Below are 19,080 nucleotides of genomic sequence, written 5' to 3' on the forward strand. Positions count from 1 at the left end.
AATTAAAAAAAAGTGTACAAAAACACATTCACTACCGTTTCAAAGTTCAGGGTTGGCAAAATATTTAAAAATGTTTTTGAAAGCAGTCTCTTGTTCCCACCATGGCTGCATTTATTTGATCAAAACTACAGTAAAAACTGTAATATTGTGAAATATTATTACAATTACAGTTTTCTCTTTAAATATAATCTAAATGTAATTAAACTTCAGAAACCACTTAAGAAATAATTATATTTACTGTCACATTTGATGAATTTCATAAAACCTTGCTGAATAGTTCTTTCCAAAAAAAAAAAAAAACCTACTGACCCCAATATTTTAAACAGTAGCATAACCTTCTAGAGTCAGGCCCCGCCTCTGACTATAGGAATACATGATTTGCTGCTCCAACCCTGTTATCCTTTTTTTTTTATTTGTATGGTACGCTGGCATAAATCTGCACACTTTCAGCTCTGCAGCTGAGCTCTTGCAAATTATTTAAAACTGACAGATGTTTCAAAGTGATTATCAGTCAAAAGCAAAACATCCATCCTCCATTTCTTTCATAATTCACTTCAGCTTCTCTTTTTGCTCCATTCCACACGCCACTCGTTCCAGTCCAATAGTGTCCGGTCTGTATGCCACTTTGCTTGGTCCAGTTCTGACAAAGATAAACAAAAGAAACGGTTACAAAAAAAAGGTGTTTTTTTTTTGTGGGGTCTCTCAATGCAAAATTTTATTACAACATACATTACAAATTTACCTTTTAGGAATGTGTGGAAGACTTGATTAATCATCTTATGACTCTGTGATACTAACTCCCACGGGTCTGGAAAATAAAACAGCGTCACTGACCTTAGGGTGGCACCATATTTAATTTTTGAAAGAATGATTGTTCAGCCAACAATATGTCAGCCTTGCTTTCATCTGTGTTCATTTTAATTTGGTGTCTAACCTGACTTACGATCTAAAGAAAAGAGGCTACCATCCCCTTGATCAGCAAGCGTAACCAGTACTGCGCATCTTAAGATAAATATAAAATGAAGATCTATCTTTTATCACAACTGAAGAAGTGCTTACCCTTAGTGTTTGAGAGCTGCTTGAGTGCACCGCTCAGAGAGGAATCATCGTGCAGCACAGCACGAAGACACAAGGCCTGACATGCTGCCATGATTTCATCACGAACAGAAGCATCACTTCCCAGACACACACAGACAGTACCTGGAAAAAAAAAATGCATCCCATAGTATGTGCCATTGCTGAGTCGTAGTTAAGCATAAATTCCCTAGTGTCATTTCAGATCATGTTATTATGTCTGACCTCTGTTTATATAGCAGAATTTGGGAGCTTTTTGTACCATTTTTGATTCCAATGAGATACGGTTTGCTGTTGTTCTTCAACGCCAGCTGCAGTTCTCCTGGCCTTTAAGTCAATAAGAAATCATTTTAACAGTCAATACTGTTTTCACAACAACAATATATTCGTAATTAGTAAATGAATATAAACAGACTCTTGAACAATGTCTCCAAGCCTCACACCCAACTTAATGGGAACTGTCCTTCCAAGTGCTGCGAAGAAGAATAGAATTTTGCTAATTAGATGCATAATGAATCATATTAAATGAACAAGAAAGCATTTAAAAGTGATCAGATTTTAAGGCCATACACAAGAAGACAGGTTCCTTCTGATTGGCCTCTACTGGACTGAGCAGCTGACCATGAAGCAGGTACCGATGGAAGACAATGGACAAGCGAGCCTCATTCAGGGTTCCCATAACAACAGAACGAACAGCTTTGTAATTGGCAAACAGGTGGAGAACAGTGAACAGGAAGAACAGGATGAACGTCAACCTGAATGAAAGAGCACAAATCAGTATCTGCTTTACATTTCATGTAGATTCTGGCTTACACATCAGGGTGTAACTCACAATGGGTTATCTGTTACAAGCGGGATGAGTGCCAGGCTGATCAGCAGTCCTGCCAGGTTCACCAGGGTTTCCTTGTCAGGACAAAAAAGCAGAGAAATGATACACTGATACATGAATCCACTGACACATATTGACCTCAATTTCCTACACCACAAGGGAATTTTGATGGGAAAATTAATCAAGAGAGAAAAACTATCATGAAGTAAATGACAGAAAGTGAATAAAAACCTGGCTCCCATCTTTGGCGGAGATGTCAGCCATGTTGTTTCTGCGAGCTTGATGGACAGTTAAGGCAGCTCTTGTTGCTCCACCAGCGACTCCTACAATGGACTGGAATGATAGAAGTAAAGGAATATGTCTAGATATTTACTGTCAAACATATTTAAGGATTAGAGGGAGATGCAGTTAATGTTTCACCTTAAATATCCCAGCAATGCAGACGATTAGAGTGAAAAAGGGAGGGAAATGAGGGGCTGCAATCTCCATGAACATTGCCACGTCATTGAGAATGTCAGCGAAGAGCCTGAAAGACAAATAAAACATTATGTCTACTATTTATGAAAAGTATTACATTACAACATTTATTCAAACTAAAGCATTCAATTCATTAGCATACGGTACCTCCATTTTTTGGCTTCAGAATCTAACTTGTTCCTGAAATACAGGGTCACAATTAAGTTCTAGAAAACAAAACATCTTCACAATCTGAATGGCAGGTCAAATATTACCCTTTGAGCCAAGCAAAAAGTATTCTTCCCAGCATCCCAGTTCCATCTGAAAAAAGAGGGAGAAAATGGTTAGAAAAGCATGCACTCAAAAATGAACGCAAGTCATTTGTGCACATACCCCTAAGCAGCCACGTTATTGTAGCTGCTGCAACTGTTGCTTCTTGATTTCCAACCCCAACACCCCTCAGTGAAGCCTGAGTGGCGAGTGTGCCAGACAGAGAGCTGGAAAATGCCTTGGAAAACAAAAGACGTGCTATGATATATATATGAAGAGTTCATTTGCAAAAACAGATAACTCTTGTTTTTAACAATTCTCAAAAATCATATTTTTCATTGTGAATTCCAATTAATCTCAATCAAACTGCAGTTGGGATATTTTGACCAGGTTAAAAAAAAAAAAACTTTAAAAACAGCTAACTAACACAATAAAACTAAATAAAAACATGATAACATAATAAAAAAACATGATTTTTGAAAAAAAATTATCTGTTTTTGGTTCAGTAAGAAATTATTACTTTTAAAGATGGATTAAATTGATCAAAAGTGACAGACATTTTTATTGTGACCATTTGTATTCCTTTTTTTTTTTTTATTGCTTGAAAGAACATTCAAAATATCAAGTACTGTATTACAAATAAATGTTGCTCCTTTGAACGTTTTATTTGTCAAAGAATCACAGAAACATATTACTGTTTCCACAAATATATTAAGCAGCACAACTATTTCAACATTGATGATAATAATAATACTAATAAATCTTTCCCAAACACCAAATAAGCATATTAGAATGATTTCTGAAGAATCGGTGATACTTAAGATACTTAATTACATCTGAGGATATATTCAAATAGAACACTGTATTTCAAAATATTTTATAATTATTACTGTTTTTGATCAAATAAATGCAGGAAAAAAATCTTACCACTTCCAAGTTTTTATTTAAAATAAAAATAAAGTATTAAATAAAATAAATATTAAGTCTTATTGAGCAATAAATTAATTGTGGGGCATTTAATTCTGTTTCTGCCAATATTAAGGGTTAATATTATTAATTTTTTTCAAAAATCTTTATGTTTGGCTAATTAATTTTTCCCCAACATCAAAATCAAAGAAACTTCAGCACTACAGGAGTGTCAGATCTATGGCACATGTACCTGCACAGTGTCCCAGAGCTGATACTGTAAGTAATCCTCACTGACACTCTCAGGATACCCCTGTGGCAGGAAAACACTCTGGGAGAGGAGACAGCAGTTAGTGATGTCTCAGAGAGTTTGTATAAAGGACCTGAAAAGACTTTTGTGTTTTTGTGTGTCAGTCACGCACTTTAAACACGCCAGAGATTGAATTTCCCGCCAGTCTGCCGTCCGCTGCATCCTTCTGTCTCTTCATCCTCCCATCCTTCAACAGGTATTTCCATGACTCCTGTGAGCCGTAGCGCTCTGTGGCAATCACCCCTTCACAGTCCTCCATCTCTGCCATCTGCACATCCGTTAGCACGTGTGTATTAAACACAAACGAGCCAGTAAGCCAAACGAAAAACCAAAATCAATAACTTCAGGTCTTTTACTTTGAATTTTCACACTCAAATGTAACAGCAGTTTCACACATTGCAACTCATAAACATTATCTAACAAAATACATTGTTGAACACAATAGAGTTTAGTGTATGTTGTCACGCTGTGTATTACGTGAAGGCGTTTCTGCTTCCGTTTCAGAAGATTTTACAGGAATCGCCCACCTCTCCCACGCGTCCCGCAGACCACGCTTCCGTGTTTAGACTGTATCGCTGCGTCACGAGCACGCGCGGCTTCTGATTGGCTCGTGGGATTTTACGTAGCGCCATCAAAACGAGTGAGACGATTCTTTGCTAGTGGTTTTATTAATTAATTTACTTAATTTCCTTATTTGTGTGGTTACATCATACACAACGATTTGTTTTATTTTGTTTGTAAATATGTAAATATTACATTTTGTGTATTGTATTGTTTTGTTCTGTTTAAATTCAAATCCTTAAAGGGACTTTGATAAATTCCTTTTCTTCATTCTTTCTTTAAGTTACCGAGGAGAACCAGATTGAGAGAATTAATTAGTGCTTGATTTTAAGCTGTCTGGGCTCTCCTGACCTCAGTGTCTGTCTCTTTGTTAACGTGTCAGCTCAACCCAGAATAGTTGACCTTCACAATCACAAGCCAGTGTTGTGTGCATATCTGCGTTTGAGTGTCTGATAGAGACAACTACAGAGGTCAGAGCAAAACTGAAGCATCATAATAGAGTTATTTATTAAAGAAATAAATTTATTATTGGGATAAGTAAGTGGCAATCATTTTAGCAGCTGGTGTCATGTGCTACGAGGGATGTCATTTTAACACAAGATCTCCACGGCACAAACTCAATTTTACCGTTTATTACTGCTACTTTTATTAGCTGAAAACAATCATGTAAAGCAATTGTTCTCAGCCAGGGTATATATTTCTAGCTTGAACCAGTGGGCCTCAGCAAACTTGTCAAGATGACCTAAAATGATATAAAATAAGACAAAATAAGCATTACAGTGAGCTAAAACGACAACTAAAATATTATTGTATTACTTAAAATTCACCTTCAACTAGGATTCCCATCTTGTAGATGTGAGATGGTCTAATTATAAAAAGGTTACATAAGGTCTAGACTTGGAAGGGTCATGTGAAATGAATAAAATCTTACAATTTCATGAACATTTTATATACATTTTTGAACATATGTATTCTGTTTATGCCCAGTACTAAATCATTTTATCAATTTTATTAATATTATTAATAAAAAATCTTTTTATTACAAACTGTGAGTATATTTATTTATTTAGTTATTTCACAAATCAAATTCATAAATCACAAACAACTGGGCCATTGGATATTGTTGGGGACAATGGGGGTTTGTAAGGATGAGAGCCATTGATGTACATAGAAAAAACAGTGAAGTGAATTTCTCCATATTTGGACACATGGGATGAGTCTTTGTATCAAGTGTCATATACCTGCATGCCTGGACTTGAATATAGCACCTGAAAAATGCAGACATAACTCTAACCCTCAGGTCCTGTCTAATCAACATGCTTGATGGTTTTTTTTTTTGGGTTTTTTCAAAGGAAGAAAATCAGGAACAGTATTTAATAATTCAAAGAACATTCATGAAACATGACAGGCTGGAAATCATGCAGCTGGCCAACATTTCTGTCCAATTAAGAGATCAAACACATGCAATCTACAAGCCCTGCAGGGGCCTCAGTTTACATCTCAGGAACTTGATTCTTGTGAGGCTTGGATTGCGTAAATAGAAAGAGAAAGAAACGGTGATAGAGAGAATGAGTAATACCAGACATGAAGTAAAAGCTTCTGTGTTACAAAGTCTGCAGAAGCTACTCATGATTCACAGGGGCACCGAGGTGTGGTAAACAGTCCGATAAACGTAAGAGCTAAAGAATGTGAGTGGAAGTACCTCGAGCTGAGTGGGAGTGAATAAGACAGTGGGAGGGAGCAAAAAGTGGAGGTGTGGCGTTTCATTCTGTCACTGTTGTAGCTAAGCAGTTTAAAACAGTTCTTTCATACTCTGCCTCCTCTAAGGTCGAAACTGGAGCTAAAGAAGCTATATAGTTCACATACATAACTGACAATAAGAGGAAGTTTGGATGGGAAGTCGTCTCGAATCAAGTTGTGACATCGACATGTGACATCTTTGTCAAAGGACACTAGAACTTCTGTCACTACATAAACTGAAAGAATAATTAGTAGAGTATTGATCACCAGCCAGTTTCTACCCACACCAAAACACCAAACTTATTTGGTTATTAAGTACCTTTGGATCTCTGGTCAACCTGAGGAATTTTGGACCCTTCTTCTCTCAAGATCAAGTCTGGGCGAGTCTGTGAGTACTGAGAGCTTTAGTTTCAATAACTGTGTTTCAACTGGCATGTTTTTCATTGCTGCTACCTTCAGAAAGATTGTTATCTTTTTGGAGGCAGACTTTACACAGCTGAGATTTAGATTTATCATGAAAGCCTAACCAAAACTAGAGAGTGAGATCTATCAACACTCTCTTGTAATACTGATGCCAGTTACTGTCATAACATGACTATGTTTCTGTCCATACCTGTTTTTCAAGCCCCCAGCATGATAAGAGATAATATAAATGCTCTTCACCTTATATGCTTTAGAAAAACATGTTCTAAAAAATTCAAAAAGTGTTCTAATATATTTTTATTCTCTCTCTCACTTTTGGTGTTTGTCTTTTTATAAATATATATATATATTTTAAATTGCCCCCTATTATTAAAACTGAAAGCAGAAAATCACTGTCGAGAACCAGTTAAACCAGCTTGTTATAGATCACAGCTTAGTGTTTTGATTCAGACAGAACTTGAACTACACTGTAACCATTGTTATCTAAAGTACGCTACAAAATCATCAAAATACAGGGATGTGCCATTACTTGCATGCTGACTTCCTTATATTTATACTTTGTTATTTGTTACTTTGAACAGAAATGTGCGCAAACGAACTAGAAGAAGTGAAAGTTGAGGATGCTTTACTTGAACGGCCTGAGACGAGGTCTGACTCGCACAGTATCACCTGTCATGACATCTGTAAGGACACAGACCATCGTAAACTAGCCATTTGCAGCATCATATGTGGCCTCTCCTGCTTTGGAATTATATCCCTCAAGTACTCTGTCAAGGTAACTAATGATTATTAGTACAGTATTATTGAAATATCAGTGCTGTTTGATTGCATTACAGCACTAGTATTGTAATAAGCATCACTAAGCTCTATTTAAACTTATTTTTAAACTTAAATGATTTAGTAACCCACCCATGCACTCTCAGTAAAAGATTCAAGAGTGTACACTGTAAAAAAAAAAGTTGAGCGAACTTAAAAAAAATTTTTTTACCAGCTTCAGCAGATTTTTGTTTGTTCAATAGACAGATAGTTTGTTCAACTTATTTTTGTGGGGGGTTCTCAACTTTTTTGTTGTATAAACTTAAAATGACAAGTTGAGAAAACTCAAAAATCTGCTGAAGCTGGTTGCCTTCAAATTTTAAGTTGGCTCAACTTTTTTTTTTTTTACAGTGTAGTAGACAAACACAAGATAAACACTCTAACTGGCTTCCTCAAGTAGGCCAATTTTCATGACTGATGATCATTTTAATTATTTGACCGTTTCGGCTTGTTCTCATATACTGTACAGCTATTCAAAGACACTCAGCTGAGATCTGTTGCCGGTATCACAGATACTGCTGGCAAAGATGAGACACAATGAAACAAAAGAGTACCATGAAACTTAATAACTGCAGTCAGTGACAAAAGAAACTTATACATGCACTAATATAATCTAAGAATCTTTCCTCATTTTTTTTTTTCAGGCTCGAGAGATGAAAAAAAGACTTAAAAATGAAGATTGTCCACAAACACGAAAGAAGGTTAAGAAGTACTCAGAAAAGGCGTGTAAATGGGGAATTGGGTCCATTGTAGCCTGGGTGGTTTTAATTCTCATCTTTCCATTGCTTGTGGGATTTGTGTCCTTTGTCGTAACCTTCATGGACTGACACTGAAGAAACTTTTCTACAGTTGTACAACTGTAGGAGTGCAGAAACAGACTCTTTCAGTGCTCACATTGGACACTGCATCTAGACCATCCAAAAATTTCACTTGACGACAACAGGTTGGGCATTAATGGTCAGTATTTAAATTCTCTGTTTTGGAAGATGCTTGTCTTTAGTTTGGATCAAAGGTCCACAACTTTCTACCTATAACATAAGAGGATTCAACAGTTTGCATAAAGGACTAAACATAACTTGTATGCCTTCTGGTAGTAGCAAAACACACTGGATTGTATTAGTGACATACTTAAATCACTGCAATTAAAGAATTTGTTATACAGTAGTCAACATTCAAAGTGGATCAAAACCTTTCATCAAAGTTGTCCTAAAAGCAAAATGCTTTCTTGAACTTTTTTGATCCACTTCAAATGTTGACTACTGTGTGCGTGAGATGGAGCCATGCATAAAACCATCAGCACTGTCCAGACAGAAGCTACTTTTACACTTCGGAAAGCTGATTTTATTTATGCTCTTAATTGGAAATGAAACATTGAGACACTCACAGAGAGCATGACAGTCAAATGTTGAGATATGGATGTGGTTACATTATTAACAATCTGTTCCTGTAAATACATTGTACTGTTTCAATACGTTGTGCTTTTGATGTTTTGTACACTGCCTGTATTTCAGCCTTTGTAATAAAATGTGTAACAGTCAAAATGCACCTGCTCATTGTGAACTTCTTACAAACAACTCGACAAAACACCAAAATACGAAACACAGTTCAATTGTATTATAAGAAATACAGAACGCAGACTTCTATACAAGTTTACACACAAACCATTCAACGTGTTCAAACACCACAAGCAGTATTATAAGTCACTACATCAAAGATGAACAAAAGCCTAAATTATGTGAATGGACTTCTAGTTAGAGTACCTGAGTAAAAGCACAGAATGCACTGAAACCTTTAAATCACAAAGCATCAAGCATAATCTAAAAATTAACAATGCAAACTTTTGTCTCACTGGTAACTCGCTGTATTCAATGTTGTCACTACAAAGTCCTTTGTGGCGTCTCCTTTATAATGAAACCCACAGGCCATCCTGAGAGTGTATTAATAAGGCATTCATTTGAACCAAAGAAGCTTAAATGTTTCAAAAGAGGAATATACTGAGCCAGGAAAGGTTTATGACTCTTCATTTGAAACACTTTCTGAAACGGAGATGTGGTGAGCAGGAATTGATTCATGTAAACAAGTGCTTTCTTTGAATGGTTATAAAAGGACAAAACAGAACGGAGTAGTTTCTTGTTAAATCAGACAAATCTACAAAATAAACACCATTACCTTGCAAAATATATAAAGAATTGATGTATTCTTTACAGTACATCAGTAATAAAACATTTTACAACTCTGCAAGTCGATTTATTGTTGTTTTGTTGAATTTACAGTAAATTTGAACATAATACATACAAAGCCCATTGTTTGGTTCCAAACAACCAAGACCTCTGCCTCAGCCCGCAACCTGCTGAAGTGCCATCCAGGTGTCTAACTCCTCAAGCTTGGAGCAAAGGAGGGACTCCAGCTGCTGCAAGGTGAGGCCATCCTCCACTTTGGAAGAGACCCCGACACCTCGTCTGGTTCTACAGATCCCAGCGCTCCTCTGGGCTCCACCCCCCGCCATTACACCGACCAGAGGTTTCTTGGGCTTCCTCGAAACACCCAGTTCAGGGAATTCGACAAAGCGCTTCACCTTTTTTTGGCTCACGACAGCCTGAGAGCCATCACGCCGGTTAAGAGGCACCTCAAATATGGTTTCCAAACGCCTGAAAGAGTTTGCAAAAGTTGCTTTATTGATCAAAGTTTAAAAGGGAAAGAATAAAACACTCTTTAATTTAGGCTTTTATTCACATATAAACACATATGGTTTTGTTTTACTATGTCTTTTTGACCTGTTTGGATTTTCTATGTTTTGGTTAATCTGAACTTTCAACGGAGGGACAGAAACCTATCAGATTTAAAAATTTAAAAAAATATCTTAGTTCGTTTTTTCCAAGATCAACCAAAGTCCCATGGGTTTAGAACAACTTGAGTAAATGATAATAGCATTTTAATATTTGAGTGAATGAATATACTACATATTAATGTCAATTGAATTTAAGACTGTAGCTGGTAGACATTAAGTCGCTGGTGAGGTGTCTAGCCAAAATCTTTACTTTGGCAGTATAAGAACACATTGATAGCTTTAGAGCCGCACTAAAAAGCCACTGGGCTATAGGGAAGCTCTGTCTGCCCTCAATGTCTGCGAGTACTAGAAATCCTGAAGGGGAGTTAAAATAGTGACAAATAAAGATATGATCATAAAATCAATAAATGCAACCAGTCTGAAAGGAGTGCCAAGCACTTCATTTTATATTCAGTCTTCTTGTCAGTTTGTTTACCAAATATATAGAGAACTAATTAAGTTGATAAATGCGTGAGTAACTCAATTATCCAGAAAACAAATCATTTGGAAAATGTCTCACCCATCAGGAGGTTTGCTGAAGTTTTTGTTTGTGTAGATTTCCTCCAAGCTGAAATCCTTCTTCTTTACTCTGTAAAACACAAAACAAGATTGTGATGAAGTAGACACAGAGAGTTATGACCAGAGCTGGGTAGTAACTGGTTACATGTAATCAGATTCCAAAAATTAAGTACCTGTAATTAGAGTAAATTACATTTTAAAATACTCATAATCAGACTACAGTTACTTTTTTTTATTGATTACATGATTATATAGCCTACTATTCACACAATAGCTATAAATTATTCCTAATTTATCGATTCTCTGTAATTCCTCTTTTTTATCTTTAAAATTTTCCTTTCTAAATAGTCTACCATTAATATACACTCAAAGTCCAGTTTTGTGGACATTCACACATAGACTAGTCATTATTCAGGTGGCAACACAGCATTTGACCAATGGATTTACAAAAATGATTTCAGGTTTAAGAAGTGTTTCAACACTGCATCAACTACTGATGAACGCATTCATTTTTATTTGAATTATCACTCAGTAGGTTATTTAACCATGTATTATTATGTATTATTGAAAGGCTTTTGTCTTTCAAACTCATTAAAATGCACACATTCTCGTTATTTCTTATTTGCAGACACTCTCAAACTTTTTGTCATCTGAACCTCTTTCACCTAATATATTTACTTTAAAGGGGTGGTCAACCAGCAATTCTGTAAAAGTAACTTTGCAGATGTTATTTTTGCTCAAACAGCACATTACACACTAACTAAAGTTAAAAAAGTTAAATCATATTCAATGACCCCTTTAAGTACCCCTGATATTTTAAAATAAATATTTTATATAAAATATTTCTTCATTTTCAGTAAGTGAATTATTTTGATTGTTATTTTAAAATGATTTATTTTAATTTGACGTTTTTATGATTTAATTATGTTTGCCTTTCATTAAACTCACAAACCCCCTGCAGTTCCTTTACGAACCCCAGTTTGGGAAACTATGATGTAATATAATGTTTAATACACTTCATGTTGTTAATTACAGTGAAAGCAATATATTTTCTCACTCTTTGTATTTTTACATCATTAAACACACAAGATTATCCTGTTTAAATCAATGTGATAAATTAGTTAGGTCAAAAGTAATCTGATTATATTACCTAAAATGTGTAATGTAATGGATTGCGTTACTGACTACAATTTTTGTCACGTAATTTGGAATCAGTAACGGATTACAATTTATAAGTAATCTACCCAGCTCTGGTTATGACCAAGCCTATAACCTTCTCTTCGCATACACACCTGATGACCTTAGGAAGGCCCATAGGGGTGAGATTATTCTGAGGTTTTGGAATCTTTTTACGGATACGAATAGAGGACACCTTTCCACACTGACCATCCTTGATCTCCGTCTGTTTACACAAAGAGCGAAGATGCAATTAGGATTAAGAAAAATGATACATTTTAGACCACAAACCAACGTTAAGAGAAAACTCACACCTTGATTTCTGAGTCTGATAATGCTTTCTCCTCTGAGATGGCTGCAGACAGTTTAAGGTCAAAGTTGGATCTCTCTTCATCCGTCAACTCCTCACACTCCATCTGAAGCACCCGACTGTCTCCTTCCAAAGAGCTTTGTGAAAACGCACTTGAGGAAAGAAAAAGTAGGACTTTAACTACTGTCTTGCATCTTTATTAACGTCTTCTCATGGGAAAACGTCGGAGATCACCAACATGATATATTTTACAATAACAGGTAATAAAAAGCAAGCATACTCAGATAGGGAGGCTGGGAATCTGTTAAATTACCTGCAGAGTGATGACACAGAGGTGGAGGGTGTCTCAGGGCTGGGAGTGACAGAGGAAGGGCCAGTTAAAGCATGAAAGGACGTGAGGGTGGAAGAAAAGGGGGGATTGAAGGAGGACGGTGGTGATGATGATGATGATGCGACAAAACTGGAGGCAGCTGAAACACTGCCAGTGCTGGTGTCGCTAGCATGACTACGCCCTTGGCTTGAGCCTTTAGACAAGAACGCTAAAGGACTGGACAAAAAACACGAGGCAAGGACTGTGAGGGAGGTGGAGGGAGAATACGGGGAAGAGGGGCACAAAGGGCCACACCGGCTAGCAGGGTACACCTCCTTACGGAGACACAAAGGGGCAATTTCGCGCTCAATCTCCAGGCTGCAGACGGTGTGCCGGCGAGTGCGCTTGGACGGAGAGTGAGGGTGGATGGGAAGTGGAGTGGGTGAGCTCTTTCTGCTGGGTGAGGTAGTGCTGTTGTCATGCGTGTGGGACCGGGGGAAATGACAGTCACTGAATACTAGGGATGGGATTTCAGGGCAGGAGTAGCTGCGCAGGAGGCGGTTGGGACCGCTACCTGACAAAGATACAACTGGAACGGCTTCCGTCGCCTTTTCTTGGCTCTCCGCTTCACCGTTACCTCCAATAGCACCTCTCCTTTTTACAACGGATCCATCTTTTCTTCTTGATCGGATTACATTCTTTGTGGGTCTGCTTAGTTTTCTTTCTGAATACATTGGAGCTGTTGAACCAGGTGACAGAAGTTCCTTTATTTCTTCTCTTGCTTTCAGTCCAGAAATACATGTCTTCTGCTCCTCAGCCGCAATAACAGATTGTTCGCTGTGCAGTAGTGTTCTTTTTGAAGGTTTACTTGGTCCTGCTGGATCAACCACGGAAGTCACGCTGAAGTCCTCAAACTTGTGCTTGGGTGGACGAATGTTTCTCTTCAGCAAAGCGTCGCCTGTAATTTTAAGACGCTGTCTTGTTTTTCGAGTTTCAGTGGTCTTCTCAGACTCCTGTGAATGCAGAGGATACTGAAAAACTGGAGGTTCTGATGAACCATTTATGGTATTGTCAATCAGGACATTCTGTGTACCATTTTGAGAGGGTGTAGTATCAGTGGCATCATCTTCATTGCTAGAGGTCAGTAAAGTCCTACATTTTAAATTTTTTCTTGTTTTGTCCTGTCCCATTTTATTTGAGGGCTCAACAGAATTTCTCATCTTAACATCTGCAGCATTACTAGTACCAACGGGCACATTTGAGTCTTGGAGTGGTTGCATTATAGAAACCCCTTTCCTCTTTTTCCTAACCAGAGCAAATGTTTCTTCCCCCTGGTTTATTTCCAAAGTGATGTCATTGTTTTTTGCTTTTTTATTCCTCGTGGGTCTACCCTCTTTTGCATTCTGCAAATCACATTTCCCTCTTGCCTGCGAGTCTTTCTTTATCCGAGGAGCTTCTCTGCATCTCTTTGGCCTCGCTTCTCTGAAAGAAATGGTCTTTGGAGGGTCTGATACTTCAGCCGAGTGGTGCGTCCACTCCATGCTGTTTTCAGACGGCGATTCCTTCATCTCCACATCCAGAGTCTTTGATCCGGTCACAAAAGTGGCCAGTTCAGTAGAGGTGGGTTCAGCCAACCCTGACAGATATTTCTTTCTAGGACTTTTCCTGGTGGCCGTACGTGAAAAGGATTCTTCGCTGCCAACTGTGCTTGTGCCTTTATCTTTCAAATCAAAACCAGACGAAGTGCTAAAAGGGGAGACTCCAGGATCAGGCTTGTTTGTGCTACTGTCAGACACTGGTTTCAACAGGTTTGATTCCTCTTCTGAAAAGTAGGACATACGATTATGTCCACAGGCTGTGTGAGTGCTACGGGTCTGTCGCTCACCTGACAGACGATGCAGAACAACCAGTGCATCCGTCTGAGCACTGGCCTGACTGGACACGCTCATGGCACTTGCAGAATTCAAAAGTTTGTCTGTGGACAGATTTGGTTTAGTCCTGAAGAAAGGGCTATGTGCTTTACAAGGACTGACATCATGTGTCCCATCCTGAAGGACGGCTTGTGACTGGCTTGAAGGACGGTCTATCTGATTTTCTTCATTTGATGAAACCTCGCTGTGCCTTTGAATATGATCCAATACTGGTTCGTGGTTGTTACTTGTTGAAATTGTACTAAAATTCAGTCTCTGTGCAACTCTGTGGCGTTTTGGAGCAGTGCTGCACTGCAGCTTTTCTGAAGAAGGCCTTTTTGGAAACAATCCATTTCTACATTTGTCAGTCTCGGCTTCCTCAGTCCGGGTTGAATTTTCGACATTTGATTCTATTAACTTTTCATGCTGATTAGGAAGTGCGATCAAAGACAGAGAGTCACTGGGCTTAAAAAGCCGAACAGGGCTCATGACAATCTCAGTAAAGCTAGCCATCTTGGATTTGAATGACTGTAGAAGTGGGCCAAACTCCCATCTTTTTATTGCTGAAGGGAACTCTGGGGAATCCATCTCCACTGGCTTTCGGCCGTGGCTTTGCTCCTTTGCAGAGCTGCCATCTCCTAACTGTGAGCTCACACAGGGTGATACCAGTTTGTGGTTTTCATTTCTAAAATAAGGAAACAAAAAGACATTTTAAGCATGTTTGCTGGCTAAAATTACAGATCTTAATTTTTTGTCTGATGCAGCATCACTCACTCTGAACTTTGCTCCTCCATCTCAGCTTCAACTCCAGAGCTTGTCTGAAAACAAGAAAAAAAAAAAGAGAAGTGCATGAAGACAGATTTTGCAATTATTTTAGAATTAGTTAAAAAAAATAATAATAATAATTTAAATATTAATTACACAAGACCTTGAAGATTACCATTTGATTTTGTAGCAAAATAATATTTGAAAATCAGAAAAAAGATGAAGGTAAAAAGGTGTATCCGAATGAAGAAACTACTTATCCTGTGAAGTATTTTGAACAAAATAACTCAACGACTGTATAATATAAAACTACTAAGATCTTGTAGTTACTAATAACAAGTCACAACCCACGCAAAGCTTCACTGGTGTGTAGTTATTGCTGAGAAATTTAGGATTATGGCTTGGAATGTAATTATTATTATTTTTTTTAATAAAGTCAGAAAAAAGGAAGTCAAAAAAAATATATGTAAAAGAAAATAAGTATACACCCAAGAGTTCATGGTTGATCAATATTGAAAGGGCTTATACATTAATGCTAAAAATCTATTTCACCATGAAGAAAAACAATAGGAGTTTTTTTTTTAACCTGACTGTTGCACTCAATAGGAACAAAGACAAAAGTCAATAGCATCTGATATTAAAGTGAATTTAATTAATTGTGAAGATAGATTTCTCCCACATTTCCCATATCTGGGTTAACTTTTTGCTTTTGTGTAATTCCAAATACATTTAGTTGATATTAAACAACATAAATTACTTAAAGATAAACTAGGTAAGTTTGGAGAATGAGAAATTTTCCTCCTACTGTCAGCATGTTGAGAACAAGCGTAACTGGAGTCACGTGATCACAGAACTGGTGTGTCGACTAGTGGCAGAACTAAATGATTAGATTACAACACCCCTTTTGGTTTTACAACTTACTGTCTACACTTTTCTCCCCTTTTGCATTTTTTTCTCTGAATGGCTCACAAAGGTGTGCCATTGTTTGTTCCATTGTTTCTGTCTTCCCTCCCTGACAACTTCATATGACTCTTATAATAGGAACACCTCATGATTATGACGAGTAATGCATCAGATTGTTATGCAAACTGTATGCTGTGAGCAACCCATTCTGACAACACGTCTAACTTGTGTCAGCTTGTGACTTAATTAAATTATATTGTGTTACCTTACTACATATTAAGCTATTTTACTCAAAAATATAATGTATGGTTATAAAAGTAAACAACAATGATAAATATGATTATTCCAATACTGGATGTCTTACAGACTGTGGGTTTTAGAGGCCCTTCATTGGGCGGTGTTTTCCACGAAGTCAACCAATGAACTTTGGGTGATTTCCACAATATGACAGTTACAACACAAACAAGCTTGATGTAGGTCCTATGTGAACCCCTCCTACCAATAAAAGGCGGCAGAATAAAAGTTACTTTAAAAATGGGCGATCTGAGCAGATTCCACAGTTAAAAAATGAGCCAGGTGGACCATTAATTAATTGTGGCAAACTAGATAAGCGAGACCAATAAAAAAAAACAGATTACCAATTTTTGGTTAAAAAAAGACTGATAAGAACAGGGTGTAAGTATAGGTGCTTGTGTGGACGGAGACTTAGATGCGGAGACTATCATCTCGGCTTTGTTGCTCTGTACAATAAAGTCTTATTTTAACCTCTGGAATTCTGCTTCTCGAGCTTCATTGAGAAAACCATTGCTTGCTCCACGACAGTTGTGACTTGTGTCTTGATAAAGAAGTAGTCAGATAATTGTGTTGCAGTAAACAAGGAGAACAGTGAAAGAAGTGCTGAGGGATGACAAAAAGATTAAATTACAATGCCGTTTTCGTCTTGCATGATGATGAGCTCAAGTGTTGGGACTGTGGTGACTGAGCCTCATCGTTGATTCTCTTTTCTAATCCTGAGATGCAGTCCACTCTTTCTGTTTGCCGCCCTTTTTTCTAAAACATCACAACTGTGGAACAAGCAGGTCATTGGTTAACCACGTCACTAGAATTTACTAAGGATAAACAAAATCATAGCATGCAATTTAAATATGAAAATGAGTAAATAAATAATCTTTATGCAGTAATTGTCACATTAACTGTACACCCCTATTAGGAACAGGCACAAACATTGACTACTCCATGCAATAATAAGCTAAGTGCGGAGGGTTGAAACTGAAGTGCATAGTAAAGACAAAGTATGCATAAGCAAAGCAGTTTAGTGTCAAATTAGATCAACATATTAGCTCAAAAAAGTGAACTTGAGTAAAAAACCTATAATAAATGTCTGTTTGACAATCCTTTAGCATCTGCTCTTCAATATTTCCTAGTCTACCAAATCCTGATGGAATAATTACGGGGATAGTGATAAAATGAATTATTAAAGGGACTCAAAAATGCAAACTGTGTCATTTTCGTTCTCATTCTCACATCGTCCCAAACCTGTGTGACTGTCTTTCTTCAGTGGAACATAAAAGACAGTATTTTGAAGAATACTGTGGCAACCAAATACCAACGTAGCCGACCAAGACATTTCTCAAAAGATATCCATTTATGAAATAATATCAGACAGGTCTGGAATGACATGAAAGCGAAGAAACGATAAGCGATTCTGAAAATAAATATTTCAAAATAACGTCTCGACCATAATGTTTACATTTGGTACCCGTGTGAGAAGTAGGTAGTACTGTAACTGTATTGTTATAATATTGTCATGTGCTTTTGTGTGTGTATATATATATATATATATATATATATATATATATATATATATATATATATATATATATCTCATCAAGTCTTCTCGTTCACGACCACTGAATGATGTATTAACAGGTGTACGGCTGTGAATACAGGACTGAATCGCGTGTAAGCTTTTATTAATTTCACCTACTGATTTACTAATCTTTCACTGAGCTAAAGGACAAATCAACAACAAAAACGCCTAGCAAAAAATACAATAAAAAAACAACAATAAAGAAATCGAAAGTACTTCTCTCACACTGATGCGGTGTTCAGTGAGAGTATAATATCGTCCGTGTTTGATTAATGCATTTACTAATTGTGGCGAAAGGAGGATCAACTTACAAACTGTTACAGATCGTACCGTTGAGCTCACTAACATCAGCACTGCGCTGAAAACCGGTAGAATTTGTTTTCTAATATTTTGCTTGGAGATCAAACTTAGAATGAAATTAGATGTTTTTAAAAGAAGCATTACACGTTTTAATGTGATACAGCCTCGACATTCAGCACTACTGTACCGAGAAGAGATCAAACAACGGCAGTCTCACATCTCAGACATACACTTGAGCGGAAAAACAAACCATAACCGCAGTCAAACAGATTCCCAGCTAAATTCTCAAAACATGAAAGATGAAAGCGCACTAATCCTGCAGGAGTTACAGTCATTAATTTTGTTGCCCAGCAGCCGCTCTATTAGAAATGTAACGTTACACGTTTCCAGACACTGGTGTGGTTTTGTGTACGTCGTCGACGTAAATTGCGGCTAACTGGGCTATGCTGCTATCTACGCACAAACCCGTCAAATACACTGCATTAAAAGGGTATTTCACTCTCTTGTACTTCAGACACAGATGAAGATTAGAGAACTAAAATGCACACCAACCTAAAAACGTCTCAGGGGAAACGTGCGGTGAGGCTGTGAAAGCATCTCCTTTAGGCGTTGTTTCTAAAACACCGATGTTTGTGTGACATTTCCACGCCGGACTGCGCCCGAGTTTCACCATTGCACTGACTGTTCAGACCTATCACTCGGTGCGAGCGTGTTCCCGGTCTGACGGAGAGCCAATCAGAAGCTCGCAAAGCACGAGAATGGCCCGCCTCTCGGGTAAAGTCTTAGATTTCAGCCAATTAGAACC

General features: G+C 37.5%; 2 protein-coding genes and 1 long non-coding RNA gene across 7 annotated transcripts; 1 reads left to right on the forward strand and 2 right to left on the reverse strand.

Annotated features, from left to right (window-relative positions):
- Positions 1–80: 80 nt before the first annotated feature.
- rusf1 (RUS family member 1) lies at positions 81–4,467 on the reverse strand. Of its 5 annotated transcripts, none has more exons than XM_058771945.1 (14): positions 4,373–4,467; positions 3,958–4,113; positions 3,789–3,866; positions 2,635–2,867; positions 2,528–2,560; positions 2,324–2,429; positions 2,135–2,236; positions 1,907–1,977; positions 1,645–1,829; positions 1,490–1,547; positions 1,337–1,401; positions 1,060–1,200; positions 743–808; positions 81–640 (listed from the first exon to the last, which is right to left on the reverse strand). In XM_058771945.1, exons 2-14 carry the CDS (start codon positions 4,111–4,113, stop codon positions 555–557), a joined length of 1,380 nt encoding a protein of 459 aa, XP_058627928.1. In that variant the 5' UTR covers positions 4,373–4,467; the 3' UTR covers positions 81–554. The 5 variants fall into 5 exon arrangements, 4 of the variants coding, with proteins under 4 accessions (XP_058627928.1, XP_058627929.1, XP_058627927.1 ...); XM_058771946.1 differs by lacking the exon at positions 4,373–4,467 and adding an exon at positions 4,202–4,304 and having other exon boundaries at positions 84–640; XM_058771944.1 differs by having other exon boundaries at positions 86–640; positions 4,323–4,442.
- Positions 4,468–5,771: 1,304 nt separating this feature from the next.
- On the forward strand, positions 5,772–8,928 carry LOC131536199 (uncharacterized). Its single transcript, XR_009269885.1, has 3 exons — positions 5,772–6,534; positions 7,151–7,344; positions 8,030–8,928. It is a non-coding gene; the product is annotated as an uncharacterized LOC131536199 (long non-coding RNA).
- On the reverse strand, positions 8,701–19,020 carry prr14 (proline rich 14). The gene is made up of 8 exons (XM_058768952.1): positions 18,828–19,020; positions 17,031–17,169; positions 15,212–15,255; positions 12,531–15,122; positions 12,222–12,369; positions 12,024–12,133; positions 10,733–10,801; positions 8,701–10,033 (listed from the first exon to the last, which is right to left on the reverse strand). Exons 2-8 carry the CDS (start codon positions 17,049–17,051, stop codon positions 9,721–9,723), a joined length of 3,297 nt encoding a protein of 1,098 aa, XP_058624935.1. The 5' UTR covers positions 17,052–17,169; positions 18,828–19,020; the 3' UTR covers positions 8,701–9,720.
- Between the last annotated feature and the right edge of the window lie 60 nt (positions 19,021–19,080).

Source organism: Onychostoma macrolepis, chromosome 03, assembly GCF_012432095.1.
Source record: "Onychostoma macrolepis isolate SWU-2019 chromosome 03, ASM1243209v1, whole genome shotgun sequence".
In the NCBI taxonomy this organism is placed as follows: Eukaryota; Metazoa; Chordata; class Actinopteri; order Cypriniformes; family Cyprinidae; genus Onychostoma; species Onychostoma macrolepis.